This window comes from Zophobas morio, unplaced genomic scaffold (genome assembly GCF_036711695.1).
Source record: "Zophobas morio isolate AGI-343-1 ecotype UQ-CSIRO unplaced genomic scaffold, CSIRO_AGI_Zmor_V1 ptg000022l, whole genome shotgun sequence".
Lineage (NCBI taxonomy): Eukaryota > Metazoa > Arthropoda > Insecta > Coleoptera > Tenebrionidae > Zophobas > Zophobas morio.
This window is the reverse complement of record NW_026972127.1, coordinates 8,821,888-8,846,476: the sequence shown is the minus strand read 5'-3', so window position 1 is coordinate 8,846,476 and position 24,589 is coordinate 8,821,888. Positions and strand designations below refer to the sequence as shown.

Below are 24,589 nucleotides of genomic sequence, written 5' to 3'. Positions count from 1 at the left end.
GGAAAATTGAAAAATCGAAAAATTTGAAAAGTCAAAATACTAAAAATCGAACACTTGAAAAACTGAAAAGAAAAATCGAAAAATAAAAACTCCCGTCAAAAGAAGAAACGAAAAATTGAAAAATTCAAAAGACGAAACATTGAAGAAACAAAAATTCGGAAAATTCAGAAGATAAAAATTGGAAAAATTAAAAACAAGAAATGAAAAATTGAAAAAAATAATTGATCGTGCATTCTTAACACAACACAGAAATTTCTCGTCTTTTTAATCTTCTCTAACTCAAAACAAAAAGCTACGATTTTCGGGCTGTTCTTCCCATTTTTGACGTACAAATTTTAACGCCACCTTTGGTGGAAAACCGACTCCACCTGCGCCAATTCTTTACCGATTGGCGGAGACTGCGAAACATCAATTCAAGATGACATATTTTTTCCGCGATTTATCTCCGCTCTATTTAATTTTGAAAGTCCCCTGCAAGCTATAAAACATCAGAACGGATTACTTTTATTTGTCTTCGCTAGATGTCAAGAAAATCTCTAAAGCGAGATTTCGTTGATAAATGAACCCATGATCGCGGTTTCTCCAACACGATGAAATCTGCCTTCCAAACAAAAGCTCGTTCGTCATTTTAACAACCCTTTTGTTACACATTCTGGAACCGCATCCCGAATCGGCCGAACGCCTCCATGACGTCACGACAAAACCCCACTTCTCCTCCTCCCCAAATCTACGAATGGGCTCAACGTGCTATCGAAAAACCAAAAATTTTACCATGCTCGGATCCATAATCAACGCTAGCCGCAGGCGGTTGATCACGTTCGATCAAATACTTGCTGAATAGAAAAATCGGATTCGTATCAGTCCCAGCCGGATACGAGCAAACCCTGTCGTCGGGACGCAAATGTTCACCACCGCTGATCAGAAGGACTTGCTTATCGACGGGGATCTTGAACGCGCTTTCCACGTGAATTTTCAGGTTTTGCACGCTGAAACAACAAAAAAAAACATTAACCACCCACATTTCTAATATCGAATAAACAGCGTTAATCGCGTAAATTTTCAAGGACGACACTTTAGAGCTGTCGGCGTATTTGATGTGTTCTATTATTTAGAGTTAGACGAAACCTTGCAATTGTGATACGTGTTTCTTGCCAACAATTTCGATCGCAATTAAGCTGACTTTTCTTGTTAAGAATAGTATTAGAACTGTTTTAAATGCGCGTTTGTCGCTCTTGGATGAATTATCTTGGAATTCGCTCGTTTTAATTGAAGATCTTTCAGGATAACATTGTGTGCATAACGAAACGTTGCGCTTCGATAAATACGCGAAACTTTACAGAGAACTTTACTGGAAATTAATATTAATAACTCTGTTTAACTTCATAAATGCCGTATTATGTTTAATTAGCCTTGTAATAGTTGATTTCTTGTTAGAACAGCGAAAAAAGTATATACAACGCGCTCTACAAAATCAACAACGACATAATATGTACCGACAAGAAATCAGACGATTTTATCTCAGGACGTGTTGTAAAACAAGCTGTTCTGGTTGTCTAACACAATATTTTATTAGCGAGTGTTTACTTTCCAATGAAAAGATTTAAATTATGTACGCGAAAGAAATACTGCCCTTGTCGGTTCTGTTAAGAAAGCAAACCCAAATTTATTCCAAAGACGTATCAAAGAATCGATAAAATATCTCCACCACTCATTTAAGCACCAGATCATCAATCAGTGCCACTCTTTTTGTATACACTTTATAGTAAACAATAGTTAGAGATAAGCGCCAGACAAATATCGTTGTTTAAAAATACCACGTTCGAAAATAATTCAAGACTTCTTCACTTATACTCTAACTACGCAACGCTTTTTTCTTCCGGATTGTAAACGCTACAACTACACGTTTCGTGCCCTTGCTGCTTTTTTAGCAACTTGGCAGTTGTTTACGAACGTGATTTATAGTCAGTGAAGCATTTTTGAATTTATCGTTGAATTTTATCCTGCAGTGACCTAATTACATTAAAATGCGAAATTAAATTCGGGTTTTTTAATTTTTAGAACGCACCTCTGTGTTAAAATGATAAATTAAATCGCAAAATTGTATTAATATCTGATTTAAAGTACAGCTGAAACACAAATTCGGTTATTCACGATGGAACAATTTAACCTCTAGGAATTTATTATATTGGTTGGTGATCTCATAAATCTATACATCCGATAAAAGTAGTGTAAAATACATATTTCACTGTCATCTGCGATTAAACCCGAGATTGAAAACAAGCATCAAAAAATAAAATTCCACGTATCCTCCCTATTGCTTGATTTAGAATTCAACGAATTATTTTATGTTATTGATGGTCCAAGAACGACCCGAAAGGTCAAACATCTTATTACTAATTTATCTCTGGATTGAATAAAATAGCACGCTACCGCTTCTCCACTTTCTCGATTTTTTCTAATTCAGACAAAATATTCCACATGTGTCATGTTAAAGTAACTCTTCGACTTCTGTCCAACATCGAAAGCAATTAAAAACCACTGGCAATTGCTTTGCATACGTTATTTTCACCTACACAATTCTAAGGTCGATTGCAAAATAGATACACGTATGTGCAACAGTCTAGTCCGTTGAATCTATTATTTCAATGTCGGTCATTTTCGAACGAATTTTATATATTTGTTTTGCACCTATAATTAGTTTATATCGGTTTTATTTCAAGTTTGAATGTCAAAACCTTTGTTTTACAGTTTTCATAATGTGGAACATTAAGCAAATAGAAACAATGTTGGTGTAAACTGCAAGGTTAGAATTGTTTAGAAGATATTACAAAATGGTGCCATAAAGTAAGTTTGTACAACGGTAATTAGAAACTGAGCAAATTCAACATCAGCCTTGAGCGTTGCAAAGACTTAACGTAATGGGTGTAAACAGACAGACAGACAGACAGACAGACAGACAGACAGACAGACAGACAGACAGACAGACAGACAGACAGACAGACAGACAGACAGACAGACAGACAGACAGACAGACAGACAGACAGACAGACAGACAGACAGACAGACAGACAGACAGACAGACAGACAGACAGACAGACAGACAGACAGACAGACAGACAGACAGACAGACAGACAGACAGACAGACAGACAGACAGACAGACAGACAGACAGACAGACAGACAGACAGACAGACAGACAGACAGACAGACAGACAGACAGACAGACAGACAGACAGACAGACAGACAGACAGACAGACAGACAGACAGACAGACAGACAGACAGACAGACAGACAGACAGACAGACAGACAGACAGACAGACAGACAGACAGACAGACAGACAGACAGACAGACAGACAGACAGACAGACAGACAGACAGACAGACAGACAGACAGACAGACAGACAGACAGACAGACAGTCGGCAGACGACGGACGGAAACCTGAGACATAATTTATTTATATTCTAGGAGCTATAAAACGCCAAAGAATCTTATTAGAATATTTCCGCAAAGTACGCCAAGGTACCAAAAATATACAATAAAAATTGAATTTAAAATCGTGTACAAACTGCAATTGTTTGCCAAAAATTTTAAAAGTGGAGTGTCAAGATTAATAGCTGTGATAGTTTTAAAACGTTTTTGCAACAATACTAAATTAGAAAGGCCACGATTATTATTCCACGTTGAAAATCTTGGGAGGCTAAACTCTATTATTTAGCTTTACATAATTTTTACATGCAATTTTTGGCAACGCATGACTAACTTCATTGAAGTCGCCCCGGCGTAGTTTTCAGGACACTGTCCAGAGGGCAAAAATTTTTATTTAAATTTGGCCCCATTATTTAGATTTTAGACAGCATTTTTGACTAAAATTCGTTTCATGTGTGTTAAGTTTCCCGAGTTTTGTATATACTTTAAATTTAGACTGTTTTGTTAAAAATATCATTGGAAATATTTACTAGTTCACGTGTATTACTCATGTGGTTGCACACACACGATAACGCATTATACTAGTAAAACCTACAAAGAAATAACACATTTGTTTTGTATGAATAATAATAATAAAACTAACGTTTTTATCGCGCTTTCTACTATTTACAAATGATAAGCAAGTCCTTATGAGAATATATATAAATACTATTCGAGAATGAAGAATCAATATAGATTTATGAATCCGGTTACGAAAATAAAGTTAATAAGCTCAAATTTTCAACATAAAAAAATTAAAATGCGGAAGCGGCACTTGTAAATGGTTTCCACTAATTATATTCGAATTTAAATGATGCAATAAGAACACATCTCTAAGCCAAAAACTGTACGGGAAAGCTATATTTACCTACGAGGGATAAATTTAGCTTCACTCGATTGAGTTAGGTAACGTCAATTAATAAATAACAAAACACGAAAAAGGGCGGCAATTTTATTTTTGTGTACTTGGTTTATTTACTTTGGTCGTAGCCTGAAGGTGTGGTTAAGTTGAAACGTCTTATAAGTTATAATTTTTTACTGTATAGTAAAGTCCGCCAAACAGTGAACATTGATTTTCTGTTTCCAGAAGATGATGTACAATTGCCTGCTTAGGTTGCTTGGCGGTGATTAAATTATAAGATAAAATATGTCCATGTACATCTGATTCATTGACTTTTGTTCCTTTCAGACAAGCAATCGAAGAGGTTAGTGCTAGTTTGCAATAAGCAGAAAGCCAATGTTCACTATTTGGCGGACTCTATTTTAATTTTTTTTTTAATATAATGTATTATTTCTTTAACTGTTTTATTTAAGATTAAACAGACCTCTGAAATGTTGGTAAAATATCAACGTTTAGTGATCCTTCATTCCCCCTTCAAAAAAAAAAATCGATGGTCAGAACTGCCCTTGCCCCTGAAGTACATTACAACTTACACATTTTTTTCGAAAATTTATAAAATGTATGTTCGTGATTTTTTTTGTAAGTAAAAGTAACGATATGTGTGTAGTAAAGGTAGTAAATTTTTCCATTATAAAATTTTGTGATGACGTCAGCAACATTCTAGCATGGACGTGTAATACCAACAATAATTTTTTGGAAAATGGGGAAGCCATTATTGATTTAATCAATAAAATATACTGCTTCATTCATACATTTTTTGAGTCATTCTGTATAAGCAACTCTAAATAAGAAAATGTTTATTTACCATTTTAAACGTGTTTTAAGTTCTAAGAATAAAAAAAATCGTCACAAACGAGACGGGGCGGGTGGGCGGGGTTTATATCTTGCCTTTTTTTCTTAACGTACATATGTAATATTCTTTGAACAACACGATACTCAAAGACATGTTTTTAATTTCTTGTAAAGAAATAAATATTTTGCTGTTAAGCTCCGCCCCCTTGCTTCACGGCGAATCAAAAAAACCATCAGAATTGAGTTAGGGTGGGTGGGGTGGACTATCTTACATTTTGCATTTTTGTTTTAATATATGACTTCTTTTCACAAGATGAAAAAATATAACATTTTAATCAGGTATTAAGTTTCTTGTTGTGAAAAGATGGCGATGTATATTAAGAAAAAAAAGGCAAAATATAAGTAAAAATAGTACCTGCTAAGATAAGACTGATTTTGGCAAATGACATACCCTCTAAGAAAAGAAAGCGCGGGTAGGCGAAGCTAGATCTCGATATACTGATTCCAAAAATATAGCGCGTTTATGGGCACAGAGCAACATTTTCAAAAGATTTGGTTTGGAATACCAATTTTTTGGAAATTTAAAAAAATTGCGGTATTTCAAAGGGCGATTTTGAAAAAATCAATTCAAGGATATAGATATCGACGTGCTGATTTCAAAAATTTAGCATGTTTATGGTCACGAAGCAACATTTTCGAAAGATTCGGTAAGAAATAAGAATTTTAGAAAATTTCTAAAATTTCGGTATTTCAATGGTCGATTCTGGAAAAACAGCTGCAGTCATCGAAAAAACAGGGCCGGAAATGACTTCTGCAACCCGAAATTTAGAAGAAAATGAATTTAGTGAATTCCGAAAATGGTCGAAAATTGGTCGCATTTTGCATGAGTGGTTTAAAATTTCATTTTTGAAAAACTTGTCTAAAACTTCTCAAAAAATTCAGCGATGTCGATCTAAGTGCTGATTCCAAAAATATAGCGTGTTTATGGTCACGGAGAAACATTTTCGAAAGATTCCGTAAAAATTGCAAATTTTTGAAAACTTCTAAAAATTACGGTTTTTCAGTAGGCGACTATAGAAAAACGGTTAGAGTCATCGAAGAAACGAGACCGGAAGTAAATGGGTCGAAATTTGCATAGTTTAAAATTCCATTTTTGGAAAATTCTGACCATCAATTTTGGAACCCCGTTTTTGAAAAATTGAGGTTCTAGGTATTCCTGATTGGAAAGAATGTGAAAGTGCTTTGGAGCCTTTGGTGTTTTTTCTGATAATAATTTAATTAAATTTCTTAGAGGGTATGTCAACTGCCAAATTTAAATATTAAAGAAAACAGTGAATTTTTAGCGGCTGCTATTGAGGACTAGATTTTGCATCGACACAAACGCATTTTTCCAAGAAACCATAAACTCAGAACAGGAAACTGCGATCACAATTATTTACAATTGTTTCTGCTTGTTTGAGAACCTGCCTAAATTTTTTGAATCCAAAAAAAAAAAAAAAATCCTAGCACTTTGTAAACAAAAAAACTGGCCCAACAATTTTAAATTCTTCGAAAAATTATAAAATTAAAATAACCCTTATAATTTAAAGTAGAACTATGTATGAATCGGTAAACTACAGGTAAATCAGTCACGGTGCGATATTGTCAACAAAATTTTGTTATGACGTCATCAACATTTTAACGGCACTTAACATTAATTTTAATAGGTGCAGTGTAGTACTAATAAAAACAGTAATGTCTGTGAAGTTGAAGGGTTATTACTGTGGCAGAACAGGATCATATTGAAACATAATAATGATAATAAACAAAATCAAGGTAGATTCATAAATCACAAGTACCTTAATATTTAAAAAAATTAAAAATGAGCTAAATTTCTGGGAACGTAATAGTGACACTGTTGATACTATTTCTACAGTAGCATTAAATGGTACTAAAAAGTTCAACGTCATTTGAAACCATTCTTTAAAAAAGCTACCTTAGCAAATGCGGTCAATGAGGTATCTATATTTCAGACGTGAAAAAACAAAGGTGTGAATAAAGTATAACTTTTTTCTATTAGAATTATAAAGCACGGTCTCGAATCCAGTCGACCAAAAGAATCAGTGGATTCTCAAAAAAATCCAGGTCACACGATTTTTTGTGGAGTTTCACAATGTCGATACAAGTCGACGTTATGGAAGCAAATTGAAGAATATGTTTGGCCTTATCGACGATAAAGACGCCACCGACATTTTTTTGAATTGTAATCTCTTTTCATGAATTTTGAAAGAGAACAAAAAAACACTAAAATTTTCGAAAATTTGGATACCACTTAACTTGGTTTTCAATTATTTTCACAGACACAAAACTTCTCTCGCCCCCAACGCACAATAAAATAAGTCCCATATCACCGATAAATTATAAAATTTAATTTTACGAATTATACCGGAAGTTTTATATTAGCAGCTCCTAGCCCCGCCCACCCACCCTCTCTTTTCTTATATGTATGTCATTTGCCAGGATCAGTTTATCTTAGCAAGTACTCATAACTATTAATTTTACAAAAAATGATCAAAATTTGGAAACATTACGAGTCTATTTACATCCACAAGGCAGGAATTTCGAACATCATCTCTAATGTTTAGTTGATTATGCTTTAATGGATTTTTCTTTTGTTGGTTTTGTTTTTAGGTGCGTGCAGTGTTGCCAATTTTACCTTTATAAAATTACGTTTTTTTTATTTTTTTGGGACTCCTGAAGTACATAACGGACTGAAGTTTATAAGTTGAAATAAAGATATATGGGGACTATTGAAGCACAGGTCAATACGGGAAAAAATATATTATCAGTAGATGCTGAACTAGAAACTAAATTTAAGTGACTTTTGTCTCCCCAAAACGGAGAAGGAGACTGATTATTACTATTAATTAAGCTACAAAAAAACAAAACGTTTTGAACACTGATTATTATTTCATAATTGGAAAAAATTGGGTAATTCGTTCCTGATTTGATAATTAAAAATTATTATTAGTATTATGTGGCTAAACAAAAAGGACAAAACAAAAGGGCGATTCATAAACCACAAATATAGGGATCTGTTATTTTAGAAAATTTTAGTAATATTTGCTATGCAAAATTTTAAGATGATGTCATCACATTATTCGTAGAGGCGATTAGATCAATTTTGGTTGGCGCTTTACCATATACACATTATTCCTTAAATACTTACAAAGTTTCAACAATCGGTCCAGTAATTTAGATTGTCTGTTTAATAAAATCGACACAGACAACAGATAGACGACAGCCAGACGGAAATGAAACACCATTTCTATTTGATCTATAAAATCAACTGACTCATTAATTTTTTCAGGTCCCGTGCAGACAAAAATTAAAAACACATTACTGCAAGGACGAATAAATAAATTTGAATCGTTTTTCAGTAATCATTAAATCTATGTTGGTACCTCAGCAAAATAAAAAAAAAATGGTCGAAGGTTATATCGATTGGTTTCCCTCGCTCTTGAAGTCAGTCCAACAAATCCCGCTTATTTGAAAATTTAAAAAATTGATTAGTGGCAGGATAACCAGGATATTGGACAACTCGAACAACAAACACGATTTTTTGCCGACAGTTTCGTTATCCTGTTACTAATTTAAAGATAATGGACTCCAAAGAAATAAAAACAAAATTGCGAACTTTATTAATGTATCACACTTCAATCCGCCACTGTCGCAATTCGAACGCATTGCATTATGAAAACACACTCTGCTAAGTTGTTTACATTTGGAGTGGTAAGGCTGTGCCTAGTTTCTAGTGACTTTTCTTAAACTACATCGAAAATTTTAGCAGAATTAGTCCACATAAATTAAGCTACAGGTACAGGCATACAAAAAAAAGTAATTTAGTTGAATTTAATTCGACCCCTTCAACAACTTTCGCAACATTTTGATGACATTACATAAACTTGATTTTTTGGTGTTAACATTTACTTTCTAACTAGCGAGGACAAAAAAATCTAACTATAACGCTGCATTTTAAACTAATCAAAGTGCGCAATTTGAAATTTGTTGAGGTAGGTGGCGACATGTCAAAAAAACTAGGAAACATTTCGAGGACTTGCGCTAACTTGGCGCTATGTCAATCCTGTGTTGATTAGAAAAGCAATCAGTGGAAGCGCTTTATATGTCGTATTTTACTAAACCGTTAAAACCTGCTACCTCTAAACCCCATTCTAAATTTTTTCCATTTTCTGATGGATCATTAGGAAGTGAGAGCACGAACATTTCTAATTTCGTTACCTTTACTATCACACCACAATTAAATTACATAAAAGCCATAAATCGGTTATTGTGAAATTTCATGATACAACATTAATAACACAGTCCTCCGGCAAGCCATTTCTCCCGTAGGTGAATTTCAATTTCTCCTCCATTAACAAGAAAAAGATTACTTCGAACACAAGAACAACCATTATTTCGTAAATTATTTCAAATTTATCACCCCATCGCGCTTGTTCCGCTATCTTGAGTTTTCCTTCGAAATGAAATTTCGAAGCTGTTCTCCGCTCCCACCTTTCGCTGACGTTGACTCGACATAAATATTACAAAGAAACCTACTAATCTAATATCAGTTGCATTGTGCTCAATTGACCTTGTAATAGTTAACTTTGTGCATTCGTGATTTCCGATTTACTTTACTTGACGAAAAAAAATTACGAAACTATGAATAATTTAAACAAATAAACACAGTGAAAGCAAAATCGAGGTTTCGACGATGCAACGAAGCTGATTATCATTTTTTCTATATTTAAAAAAAAGTAGGCAACACTATCACGCAACAATTATAACTATGTTTATAAAAAACTACTGATATTGATACAAGTAGCACAGTGGAACTCGGTGGCGATAATTCTAAACAAACATTAAAAACTGACAGTTCCTATTGAATTTTCTTATCACTTACAGCAAATAAACTATGTAAATACCACCTACGCTGAAAAATTCCTCGCGTGGCTTCGGACCTCCTGAAAAGCACCCTATCGCTGAAACTTTTCGAGAACGTAAATTTATTCGAAATTCCCATTCCGGCGATCAATTCTGACCTTCCTGAATTTTGTACATTTAGAAATATCGATTCCATAGCGAGTATTTTCGTTCGGAAAATAATCACCGGCGATTATTCATCTAATCAAAGGGCTATCTGTTCTTTTCTATCGCGGTTCCCGGTTCGAATAAAAATAAGTAATTGACTGGGATAATTACGAGTTGTCGGCTGACAAGGTCGACGACCGCAAGATTGCCAATTTTAAATGTCAGTGTACCTTTTGTAAGACCCCTAATACGCGCTCGGTAGTATTTTTTACGTCGACTGCAAATACGAAATTGGCAGTAATCCAGCTTTTTTCTTTCAATAAAATCATGTCGATATCGGTGTGGGAGTATTAATGATTAACGATCAAAATAGAGCGTTCACCTGCAATGACAATCATTTTTTCAATAACGAGATTAAACAACAGGGAATATTATCGTTTAGATAAATCTGATTTCCCTTTGGGGTACGCCTAACTGAAATGCAGAAATCAAGTGAAAAATATAAAACTCCTGCTTGTTTTAATACATAATTAATGTACGTTGTTGTCGTTTTTTATTCACGTGGGCGATGAATTTTTTATTATTGTAAGCTGGCTTGTCTAGAATAACTGGAAAACTGCTGCTGGAAAACGTGTACTTCGTCCACCAGTTTATAAACTAATCGCGAAGTGCAAAAAATTACAATTCAGCAAGTATTTTGTTTGCAGGATTTTCAGAACGATGAGTTCATTTCCCAACTTCATATCTACGACACGATCTTAATTACCAGTATTAGACTTATCAGGAAGAACTGTTTAAAAACAACATAGTGCTTTTCAATTAAACGATTATCATTTTCTGCGCCAACATTATTACTTACGTGAAACGTTGTGAAATACACTGAAATCGGATGATTCACTGTAACATCAGTCTTTGTTTGATTCTTTCAGAAAACAGTATTCAGGGTAGATAATTAAAAGCCCAAATACATGTTTTTGCTTTTATCATAAACAAGTCACCTGCATTAAAAAAGCAAATCATAAATTATTCGCCAAAGCCATTGCACCATTTGCTAAAAATAGTGCCACCGTCGATAATAATTTTTCACCACGAGAATTTTTCTACGTGTTACTAAAAATTATTTTCTTAAAAATTTGTAATTAGACGATTCTGATTCTTTTACATCGATAACCTATATTTCATGAGATTGTGTTCTACATTCATCTCAACTCTTTCTGTCGCTATCTACACTCAAGTTTTGTAGGAAGTATGTTAATAGAATAGTCTTGAGTGTGACTAATATTCCATAAACTTAATATCGCGTATCGATATTTACAAATAAAATAAATCAACAAAAATTAAAATAAAATTGGGTGCTAGTTGCATCAGCAAATAACCCAAGGAAGCATGTAACTTTCATTTTCTTTGAATAAATTAATAACTCTTTTTTGGTCTCGGAGACAAGCAAGTCATTCGAATAAGTCAAAATTTTAAGATCTCTAATCAACTAGGAAACTAATTAGTATATATTTCCTGCTACCCTGTAACTAAAAAAAAAAATTGTAGAAGCGAGATTTGGTAAATAAAATTTTATAATGACGTCACTAAATTTTTAGTGGGGATATTTGCAACCGTGTTGGTACAATTTAAGCTCACGCAAAACTAAAAACTTTAACACAAAACCTGTCACCAAGACGCCAACTTCAAGGAAGTTCGAAGCAGTTATAAAATACAGGTTGTTCCACTTGAAGATAATTAAGAAACTATAATTGGAAATTTTGGTCACGCTGTGTACGTGATTTAAAATTTTAACTGTTTATTTTTTGAGTCTGTCGTGACCAAATAATTAAAATGGAGGAATGGTGATTTTTTTAGTAGTTATTTTTTGAAATCAAATGCGATTATTATGAAAATTATGAGCTAAAAGATTCTACTATCCTGCTTTTTATTATAAGGAATTTAAACGTGCAAAAATATAGGGGTGTGCCCAAATATTTTTTAATAGATTTTTCATCTATGGGTCACCTGTATACTATTATTTTCGAGATTGGTTTAGAGGTAATTTTATTGGTTAAATTTAATCTTGTTTCGAAAGCATATTTATTTTTCAACATCTGTACTTTTTATCAGAAAAAAGGGGGAACCACTTAGACAAGCCCCTGGACCTTGGATCGAGTCGAACCTAAAACCATGCGGAAGTTTTAATCGCAAACCGATACTTGATCACTAAAAAGTCGCTGGTTCCGCAACGGCCATTGAGGAATTTTTCAAAAAACTCAAATTTTCAACATTTTTTTTTACATTTTGAAGGATCTGTATATTATTTTGTTAATTTCAGTCAAACAACTAATTATTGTGTAAATGTAAGGATTATGTTTGCACAGATCTTCCACGACTCATCCATTGACACACCCTGTATATTATTCTTTTAATTTTTTTTTCCAAGAAATTAAGAATTGTGAAACGACTTAAATTTGTGTCAAAGACCCAAAATTAGGTAATATTAGTGATTAAATTAAAATTTTAATATTATGTTAAGAAAGGATGCAAACGTTTCCCATTTTTACTTCCAGAGCGTTAAACTAAGAAAGTACAGCAATCGAGTCCATCGGCCGAATTGCCACTTTTATATTTTCTCGACGTGTCCTGACTTCAAGAGTACGAAAAAAGTGGTCCTCGTTTCCGTCTGTCGGTCCGTCTGTCTGGTGTCTGTATCCATTTTTATTATACAAGTAAAATTTGGCTAATCATCCCCACCATCAATAGGATGACGCAATCTCCAATACAATATGGTCCTAATAAGTTACACTTTTCACGAATCTACATTTAAGTCGGGTCAAATCATCAGGTTAAGAAAAAGTCAGGTCAGATCAAGTCAGGTTAGGTCAGTGTAGATGGTCAAACGCTAACCAAACTTTGTGTAATCATCCCCACCAACAATGTAATGACGTTATCTCAAAATTATACATAGTAAATATGTTTCAAATTTTATAAAATAACATATTCCGACACATGCACTTTATGAATTCGCGTCAAAACATCCAGATTTTTGCAAAAAAAATCAAAATTTTATAACGACACTTTATAATTTACCTCTGAAACTACAAAACCAAATAATGGTAAATTTGTATAGCAAAATATCGATTTTGCAATTACGCTCCGCCCCTCGGCTTACAACGAATAAAAATGAATCATCAGAATTGAGATAGGGCGGGTGGGCGAGGCATATGTTTGACCTTTTTTTTCTTAATATGCATAGCCATCTTTTCATAACAATAAACTTAAAACATGGTTCATGTTTGCAAGGATATATGGATTCTGCAATTATGGGGCAAAGCCTAGTTGCAAAATCTATATTTCCTTGTAGAAATTTTCCATATTAAACATGTTTTAAATTTTATGTTCTGTACAGAAATCTACACATATTAAAACAAAAAGGCAAAGTGTAAGCCCGCCCATCCGCCCTATCTCAATTATGATGATTTTTTTATTCGCCGTAAAGCAAGAGGGCGGAACTTAACTTTTTCTTTACAAGAAAATAAAAACAAGTTTTTGAGTATCGTGCTGTTCAAAGAATACTACGTATGTTAAGACAAAAAGCCAAAATATAAACCCCGCCCACCCACCCCATCTCAATTGTGATGATTTTTTTTATTCCTAGAAACTTAAAACATGTAAATTTCGTAAGGAAATATGGATTTTGCAATTAGGTTCCGCCCCCTCGGCTCACGACGAATAAAAAAAATCATCAGAATTGAGACAGGGTGGGTGGGCGGGGTTTATATTTTGCTTTTTTTTCTTAATATACAAAGCCATCTTTTCGTAACAAGAAACTTAAAACATGGTTAAAATGGTACATTTTTGCAAGAAAATATGGATTTTGCAATGATGGGGAAAAGCTTAATTCTAAAATCTATATTTCCTTGTACAAATTTTCCATATTAAACATGTTTTAAATTTTTTGTTGTGTACAGAAAGCTACACATATTAAAACAAAAAGGCAAAAGGCTTTTAGTACCTGCTAAAATCAGTTTGACCTTAGCAGCTACTACATACGATAAGACAGATTTTGGCAATGACATACCTCTAAGAAAAGAGAGGGTGGGTGGGCGGGGCTAGTAACTGTTAAAATAACACCGATTTTTGGTAAATGACATACCCTGTAAGAATAGAGAGGGAGGGCGGAGTTAGTTCCTGTTAAGATAACATTAATTTTGGCAAATGAGATAGCCTCTAAGAAGAGAGGGCGGGTGGGCGGTCTCATACCTACTAGGATAAAACTGATTTTAGCAAATGAGATACCCTCTAAGAAAAGAGAGGGTGGGTGGGCGGGGCTAGTAGCTGCTAAAATCAGTTTTATCGTAGCAAAAACTAACCCCGCCCACCTACCCTCTCTTTTCTTAGAGGGTATGTCATTTGCCAAAATTACTTTTACCTTAACAGCTACTAACTAGGATAAGACAGATTCTGGCAAATGACATATCTCTAAGAAAAGAGAGGGTGGGTGGGCGGGCCTAGTAACTGTTAAAATAAGACCAATTTTGGTAAATGATATACTCTCTAAGAATAGAGAGGGAGGAAGGGGCTAGTTCCTGCTAAGATAACACTAATTTTGGCAAATGAGATACCCTCAAGAAACGAAGGGCGGGTGGGCGGGCTAATACCTGCTAGGATAAAACTGATTTTGGCAAATGATTTGTTAAACGTAACAAACGAACCAATTTTAAAATTATTATAATTCCACCAAAATACCTTATGTGAAGGATTTTTTTTACTATTTTTCCCAGATTCATCAGTTGATTGTTAAGAGCGTAGCGGAGAGTTAATCCGCCATTTTCCAGACAACCAGTATAACTTTGAAACTGCAAAACCGAATCCTCTGAAATCTTCTAAATATTTTAAGGTTATCCCAAACCGTTTATCACCTCCCAAAAAATTGATGACGTAATCTCAAAATTTTGCTGATCCAAAATGTGCAAAAATGATGAGTCTATACTTGTGATTTATTACTGCATTAAAAGTTTTTAAATTTCTTATACAAGGTGACTAATAAAAATTAATGAATGAAATTCGCATAATTATTTTTTTAACTTTTCGAAAAAGCTGGATTCGTTTTATTGTATTTCAGAGGCGAGGGAAGTTCTGTCGAAATAGCCTTCGACCAATTTTTTTCAGCGATTTTATGCGACTTATCGTTATTATTTTTTGGAAATACATATTATTTTTGTAATTTAGGTTTAACAACTATTTAAAATTATGTATATCTAAGAGCTGTGCTAAAATAATGTTTCAGTCCAATAAACGGCTTCATTTCGTACCTTTTTTGACACCTTTATAATAAACAATTCCAAAAAATTAAAGTGTATGAAGTACATAAGCACATTTTTCTGAATTTTCAAAGGAGACTGAGAGTTTTCCACTTAAAAGATGTACAAAATTTCAGAGGAATCAATTGTGTCGCTTTTAAGATAAATTAGGTTTAAAAATACGGCTGAATTAATAAAGGTTTAGAAGTACATTACTTTGCTCGGCAAAATTTTGAAATGACGTCATCACATGTTAAGTAGGGAAGAATAAACAAATTTTGGTTAGATTTTACTCTCTAATATTCTTTAAATACGTCTAAAATACAATAATCTGCCCACTAGATTCTCAAATAACTTGTCTGACAAAAATCGTAAACAAACAGAGACAAGCAGACAGATAGACAGACCGACAAGCACACAAAAATGGAAAATCTGAATTCACAACTATTACTTTTATTTTATTTTCTTCTTACGAACACAACTGACATATTTTTGAATTCTTGAACAATCATTAATCTTGTAAATCGTCGGGTGTTACCACAGACAAAATTAGCCTACCATGCCCTCCAAAAAATTGACGACGTCATGCGAAAATTTTATAAAGTAAATAATCACTCGGAATTTATAGCATGCCTTGTTTTCATAACAATGGTTTATCAATGTGCCGATTTTTGACCTTGCACATACTGATTACACTAAAAAAAATGAATTTACCTACGCACGAGCTCTATTAAGACACCAGCAACTGATTAATGCGTCCAGGAAGTTAATGACATCACCATCACAAGCGAGCAATGAAATTTTTATAAAAAAGTATGACAACACTTCAAAAAATTTAGAGGATTTATCAAAAATGGGGTTTTTTATTACCACAAAAAAATCTACAAATAATTACACAAAAAATCCACACTCTCATTATATTATCAAGTCAAAGCTGAAAAAATCCAAAATAAACTCGATTTCGGTGTCAAAATCTCCATAAATTCGGGTGCACCGTAAATCTTATTCAAACTTTTGAAGTTGCGCAAAAGCCGACGTAAATCTTCTCAAAGTTCATACACCTTGCAAAGATTACCAATATCTTAAACTATAAAAACAGTAAAAAAATCTGTTTGTGGCTTAGGGTCGTAAATAAAACACCTATATCTAAAGTCTGCATCGTGCTTCAAGGACAACAAACTCCTTTATTTACCACATTCACAATTAAACTGAAAAGAAAGTGATTATTTACAATTTTTACACTAATCCTCGAAACAACATCCGACTGATAACAAAACAAAAACTACTGTGAAAATACTGCGTGTCACTTTTGCGCACCTCACGCTGTACATATTGTGAAAGTGAGATAATTTTTATTTGTCAGTAGTGGAAAGATTCAAGGTGAACATAAACATTCTACCTAAGTCCGTTCAACTTGGTAAAAAACATCCCAATTATCTATTCTTTTCTTTGTTTAGCTGGAATAAACTTATCCATTTGTGTCAGTAACATCATTGATCTTTACACCTAGGTGTCATTTACATGGCGGCGAATTTACCAGTCTCCACAATCTGATGAACTTCTCCTGTGAAAAAGCGCCGTCAATTAGTCTGACTCTAGATAGAGCGCATCGTGGAAATGCGGCTGCTATGACTAATTTGAACAGTCGACAACTCCAAGGCGATTTATTCTCGTTTTTGACAACTTCATTTTTCACGTGAAACGTGAACGCAGTTCGTGTATTTTATGTTCAAATTGGGAAGTTTTAATTCAACCACAAATGCTCAGTGGACACGATTGACTATTGATGCTTTTCACCAACAACGATTGGATTTAGACTACCAACTTCAAAATGACACTAATGACAAATTTATCGATCGCCTTGTGTTTACAGTAGTTTGTTTTTACATTATTAATGGGAAATGTAAATTTAACTTGGTTGCGATAACCGAATTTATATTTCTGCTGCGATATTTCGGTTTTGAATGTATGACCAAGTTCATGCATCTCTGTTTTCGAACATCTGTCAGGTAATAACTACATTGGTCAACCGTAAAATCGTAAACACAGTCCGAGTTCAAGCTAAGTAAACCGGAAAGTTACAAGTTTATAATAATCCACTGATCCGAAATGGATGTTATACATTTAACAAAATAAGCTTCGCAGTTTGTCTGTAACCTAGATAAGTGTACAATTTTCGTTCAGCGTGTGAATACACATTGCCATCTGACGTAACCAACAACACCTGAAATTTATTTATAAACAAATTTTACGACCTCTGTAACAGTAGATCCTGATAAACAATATGCACTTCGTAAATGCCAATGCAATTTACGCCTTCTGTTTTACTTTTCGGTTTCAATTTGACACCCATGTTGGCGAAACACGAATAAATTTGCACGTTCAACTGATCAAAAAATTCCAAAGACAAAACTCGTACCCTACTATATTTATGGAATGAAAACACAAAGGATCATCCTACAATAATGAATTTTGCATTCGATGAGTAATCACCGTGGTTTCGACTCCCATTTGAATGGAAATAAATAATTACAGTTATGGTAGAAAAAAATATAGAAATAATGTTGACCGCTATAATCGAGTGAACGGTTTCTTTCCACTCTCATTTTTATTAAAAACGACTCTAGTTGCAGTCGCTGCGAGTTATCACTTCTTCATGTGCATGCTTCAGCACGGTTTCAGCGCGTGCAAGTTCTTATTGAAAATGTGCCTGCCAGTGGCGGCTCGTGAGTTATCTGTGAAAGGCCACAAGCCGCCACAGCAGGTAAGGACTTCAAAAAATATGTTGATTTCGTGTTCACTGACGTTTCACAGTTCGTAGAACACAACAAGTTTCCAGTGTCGTTTGTTTGAGAATATATTTGTTGGAAATTTACAGATACAGAGAATTCCGAAAACTAATTACTGGAGTGTTCATTAACATCAAACGAGAAGACAGTGAAATACTCAACCGCAATTTTTATTCTTTTTATTGTCAGAAAGGAATATTAGATTGCTCCGCCTCCTTACTGCGGGTTTCCATAATCCCTAAGATTTTCTTATTTAAATAAATTGTACTACAAATATTTATGACAGGCGTCTTTAAATTTTTTTCAGGGGCATCATAATGCATACAAAACCGACAGAAAAAAATCTATTTCAAAACAGCCAAACTAAATTTGAAACTATGATACACTCGACTAAGTTTGCCAGTTTTTCGTCACTCCCGATTTAGATTTAAAAACCAAACTTAATCTACTGTTTATTTTTTAACGTTTGATTCACCTGACGACTGAAAATCTTGATGAACGGACTTAATTAACAGCAAGCATTACCACTATCGGTGATAGAATCTCTTTGTTGTTTGTTTACGGTTGTTCCTTATCGCACTGCCGGTTACTCAAGATGAATACAAACAGACGAACAATCGACACCGCCAATAGAAAAATCTCAAATTTCCTAACATCGTCGGCGTGAAAAATCGTTTAACCTGTTCAAGCAGTCATATTTCATCCTTCAATTCGATACCAATTTGTTCCGTTATAGGATATCCTACGACTTTTGACCGGCAGACAAACGTCTTACTTTTAAAAACACAAATACATATACAAATTGTCAAATTAAAATGACGTGTATAGTTTTTAGTCAGAAAAATATTTTAATTCTACAAGCTACATTAAAATTTCAAAATGGTTTATGGAAAAGTCAACTACTAAATCAATTTCCCGTCATATTTCACGTTTTCATTTGTTTTGATAACGTCATCAAGCTGTAATCCAACGTACAACTCGCCAAATATGTTTTATTTAATGCATCGTTTGGCAATGTTTCATTTATTTTGTTAACGAGAAAACGTATTGACATTCTGTGAAATTTAATTCAAAAGCTTAAAATAATGACGAAAACACAACTTGTTGGATTTAAGCGTAAGTTAGAGAATAATTGTGACGATAATTTCATATCGTCGACATTTTACGTCCCTAGAATATGAAAAAGTAGGTCTCTCGTTGCTTTATTATTTTATTAACTCCTACACTAGTGGTTTATGAATCCGTCTTAATTTTTATTTTATTAAAAAATCAATTGTTACATTTTACAATTTAATTTTGGAACAGCAAATAGTTCGAAATCTCAGAAACCTTTTAAGGTTATCGCAATGGTAAATCTTAATGAAACTTTATCTCTCCCGTCCCCCCATTGATAACATCATCGCCAAATTTTGACCAACATATCCCACTTAAAATGTGCGAAACATTATCAGTTTATTGTTTATCAACGCATTCGTACTTTTTGTACATTGTAGAGATTATGCGAAAAAAATATCGAATAGTAGCGGTAAAAACCACCTTATTTTAGCGTGTGAAAATTTTAAGCCATTTCTACGAGTGACATAGTACAGACAACATACCGATTCGGGATAACCAGATGATAAAAAAATCGACATACATTCTGACGAAATAATTTATTAATATCAACTGGACACTTGACCTATTGCTTACTATTTTATCCGAATAAGTAGAAAGACAACTTAAAATTGCAGTTTCACGTGGTATCATAAAATTTCATTACACTGACAGTCAAGGATTGTTTAAAAAAATCACTAATTTAATCACTCGCTTTTTTTAATTTTCTTATCAAATTACGAAAATATATGCACATTATGGCTTTTTAAATAAAAAAATGGTCGAAAATTATTTAGATAGAACTTCCCTCGCTTCTAAAGTACAGTCCAGTAAACACTGCTTCTCTGAAAAATGATAAAATTCTATCTGACATTTCTAATATGCACACAAAATTTGACAACAATCGGTCCAGCAGTTTCGGAGATATGTCTCCAATAAAAATGGATACAGACACCAGACAGACACACAGAGAGGCAGACAGGCAGACGGAAACGGAGATTACTTTTTTCATACTCTAGGGGTCATGAAACGTCGAGAAAATATATAAGTGGCCATTCGTCCGAGGGGCTTGATTACTGCACTTCCTTAGCTTATGCTCGGGAAGTAATAAATCAAAATCAATTGAACACTGACTAGAATTAAATGCTTCCAAGAAAATAAAACGCTAATTTTCTTATGATGTTCAATTTCCCAAGCTGTCCACTTTAGGGCATGGAAAAATTTAGTCTTCCGTTTCTGTGTCTGTCGTACCTCGTTTGTGTCGATTTTATTAGACAAATAATCTACGAAATTATCGGAATGCTTGTTCTCAAGTTTTATTTGTATTTAAAGAATATGGTGGAGATGATAAAACACTAACCAAAAGTTGTCTTATCATATCACCATATTAAAATTTTACTTTACCGAACGTAAGCGAAGGAAGTATTGTAATCGAATCCGTCGGCCGACTCTCTATTTTTACGTTTTCTCGATCTTTCATGACCCCTAGAGTACGAAGAAATAGGTCGCCCGTTTCCGTCCGTCCGTCTGTCTGTCTGTCTGTCCGTCTGTCCACCGTCCTGATTTATATTAGACGGATAATTTCGGAAAGTACTGGGCCAATTGTTGTCAAATTTTGTATTTATGTTAGGAATATCATTTATATTAGATGGTAAAACGCTAACCAATCATCTCCACCAATATTGTGATGACCTCATTAAAAAATTGTACATGTAGTTTATGACTCCGTGTTGAGTTTTTACCCAAAACGTCCAGATTTTTGGGAAAAAATCAAAATTATAAAACAACATTTAGTTGTTTTGAAATCTTGCAGATGTTTTAAATTTATGGTAAGCATAATCAATTTCTAATCAAAATATATTTGTTTATCCCCATAAATAAATTGATCATCTCAAAATTTTACCGGATAAATACTATCTAAAATGTGCAAAATATGATCAGTGTGCTTAAACAGGGTCACTCAAAAAAATTAATGAATGCGTGAATTTATTTTATTGACTTAATCAGGAACTGCACAACCGAATCCTTTGAAATCTTGGAGATGTTTTAAAGTTATCATAAGCATGGTAAATTTTTGATCAAAATATATTTGGTCATCCCCCCTAAAAAATTGATGACGTCACCTCAAAATATTACTGAATATACCCTATCTTAAATGTGCAAAATATGATGAGTTTATACTAATTTATTTTTAATATATAATTAATATTTTTTGAATTTGCTTATACAGGGTGTCTTAAAAAAATTAATGATTGAGTTGTTAAAAAATAAATATCCAACCAGATTTAGATCTCGTTACAATGGAAATTTGCAATTTGACACCTTTAAATTTTACAAGATTAATAGGGGCAAAATAAGTTTTATCTTAACAAATACTACGTCCGCCCAGGGGATGTCATTTGCCAAAATCACTCTTATTTTACCAAGTACTAGCCCCGCCCACCCGCCTCCTATTTTTTCAGAGGATATTTCATTTGCCAAAATCACTCTTATCTTACCAAGTACTAGCCCCGCCCACCCGCTCCCTATTTTTTCAGAGGATATTGCATTTGCCAAAATCACTCTTATCTTACCAATTACTAGTCCCGCCCACCCGCCCCCTATTTTTTCAGAAGATATTTCATTTGCCAAAATCACTCTTATCTTACCAAGTACTAGCCCCGCCCACCCGCCCCTTATTTTTTCCGAGGATATTTCATTTGCCAAAATCACTCTTATCTTACCAAGTACTAGCCCCGCCCACCCGCCCTCTATTTTTTCAGAGGATATGTCATTTGCCAAAATCACTCTTATCTTACAATTACTAGCCCCGCTGACCCGCCCCTTATTTTTTCCGAGGATATTTCATTTGCCAAAATCACTCTTATTTTACCAAGTACTAGCCCCGCCCACCCGCCCCCTATTTTTTCAGAGGATATGTCATTTGCCAAAATCACTCTTATCTTACCAAGTAGTAGCCCCGCCCACCCGCCCCCTCTTTTTTCAGAGGATATATCATTTGCCAAAATCACTCTTATTTTACCAAATACTAGCCCCGTCCACCCGCCCCCTATTTTTTCAGAGAATATTTCATTTACCAAAATCAGTCATATTTTACCAAGTACTAGCCCCGCCTATCCGCCCCCTATTTTCTCAGAGGATATGTCATTTGCCAAAATAAGACTTATCTTAGTAAGTACTAGCAAGTACTACCCTCTGAGAAAATAAAGAACGAGTGGGCGGGGCTAGTACTTGCTAACATAAGTCTAATTTTGGCAAATGACATGTCTTCTGAGAAAATAGGGGGCGGGTGGGCGGAGGCAGTATTTGGTAAGATAAAAGTGATTTTGGCAAATGACATATCCTCTGAAAAACTAGCGGGCGGGTGGGCGGGCCTAATATTTGGTAAGATAAGACTGATTTTGGCAAATGAAATATCCTCTGAAAAAATAGAGGGCGGGTGGGTAGGCTTGGTACTTTGTGAGATAAGACTGATTTTGGCAAATGACATGTTTTCTGAAAGATAGGGGGCGGGTGGGCGGAGCTAGTACTTGGTAAGATAACAGTGATTTTGGCAAATGAAATATCCTCTAAAAAATAAGGGGTGGGCTTAGTACTTGGTAAGATAAGACTGATTTTGGGAAATGATATATCCTCTGAGTAAAGAGGGGCGGGTGGGCGGGCCTAGTATTTTTTAAGATAAAACTGATTTTGCCCCTATTAATCTTGTAAAAACTTGCAAATTGCCATAGTAACGAGTCAAATTCCTAAATCTACGAGAAATGTTAAAAATATGACGAGTTTTTACTTGTGATTTATCACTGCATTCATATTTTTTAGATTTGCTTATGCAAGTGGCTCAAAAAAAATTAAGTAATGTGTCAATTTATTGATTAAATCAGGAACGGCTCACTCCATTTTCCCAGAAAATATTGCGAATTCAATAATGTTATTTTTAGTATTACACTACATCACACCAAGTTGATATACGTGTCCTTGCAAAAATGTTGATGACGTCATCACAAAATTCTGTAAAGTAAAAACTCAGCTCAAAAATGCTGGATCTATTTCACTGTACTTTAGGTGCGAGGGAAGTTCTGTCGAAACAGCTTTCGACCAATTTTGTATCACCTATTTAAATTTTATAAAGTAACATAGTCATGAATTTGTGGTTGATGAATCCGCCTCGATCTTTAACCTACAGAGACTATCATAAAAGTTAACAAAGAAATTGTATTTATTGGACTATACTTCAAGAGCGCGAAGTGTTACCTAATCCTCTCGAGCAATTTTTTTTTTAGGAACAGGTGCAACAAATCATTAATAAAAAATATTTTTCGCTGTCCCGCGCATTTGAAAACCTGTCGGACCAAAAGTTTTATTTATTTATAATAATTCTGCTTTGATTTTCGCACCTTGGTTGGTACTCCAGTTGAATAATCTTCAAAGTTTTAATTCAAATATTTAAGTTAAACAAGACCTTGGGAGAAAAGTTTTATCCATTTATAGGGGTCCCTTGTAATTGGTATCGTGTTCTCCGATTAAGATGATACGTCCAGGTTAAAAAATCAAGGCAGATTGATAGACCACAAGTACAGGAGTACATTGTATTATAAAATTTAAATAACATTTAGCATGCAAAGTTTTGAGGTCACAATAATCGATTCAGTGGTTTCAGAGATCGTCTATTTAATAAATATCGACACAAACGACAGACAGACACACGATAGACATACGGAAGCGGGAGATCTATTTTTGCATTTTCTCTACTTATCTCACATATCGTTCAAGAAAAAATAATTCAGTAAAATCAAGCATAATTCTTACGTTTCATGATTCATTACTCTATTTTTTTTTTAACATATTTTAACTGGAAAACCGATGATGTCACAAGCGAGTACGTCTGAAGAATACACAGAAAATTGATCTCGGTTCTATTTATGCACGTAGTCATTACGCTGACATTTATAAATTTTTAATTGACTGAAAATAATTTTATCACACTTCCACGAGACCTAATGCTGAGATTAAAGGTGTTAAAAGCTTAAGACTTGTTTAATAGAGCAGATATATGAAAATAAATGAGCTACAATGAAAATTGTATCCATTACACTACATAAGCCGCCACTGCGTCTACTTGAAGCAAAACACGTTAATAATTGAGCAGGTGACTCATTACTTATCTATAAAAAAATGGCAAAATATGATGACA

At 34.0% G+C, this 24,589-nt stretch overlaps 1 protein-coding gene across 9 annotated transcripts in view; it reads right to left on the bottom strand.

The window, feature by feature from the left end:
* Positions 1-24,589, bottom strand: part of LOC135133777 (RB1-inducible coiled-coil protein 1) — a 54,736-nt gene that overhangs the window by 28,948 nt on the left and 1,199 nt on the right. For all 9 annotated transcript variants that reach the window (XM_064062296.1, XM_064062290.1, XM_064062295.1 and 6 more), the window contains exon 3: positions 772-986. In XM_064062296.1, the coding sequence (XP_063918366.1) occupies positions 772-986 (215 nt within the window). The remainder of the gene's footprint in view (positions 1-771; positions 987-24,589) is intronic.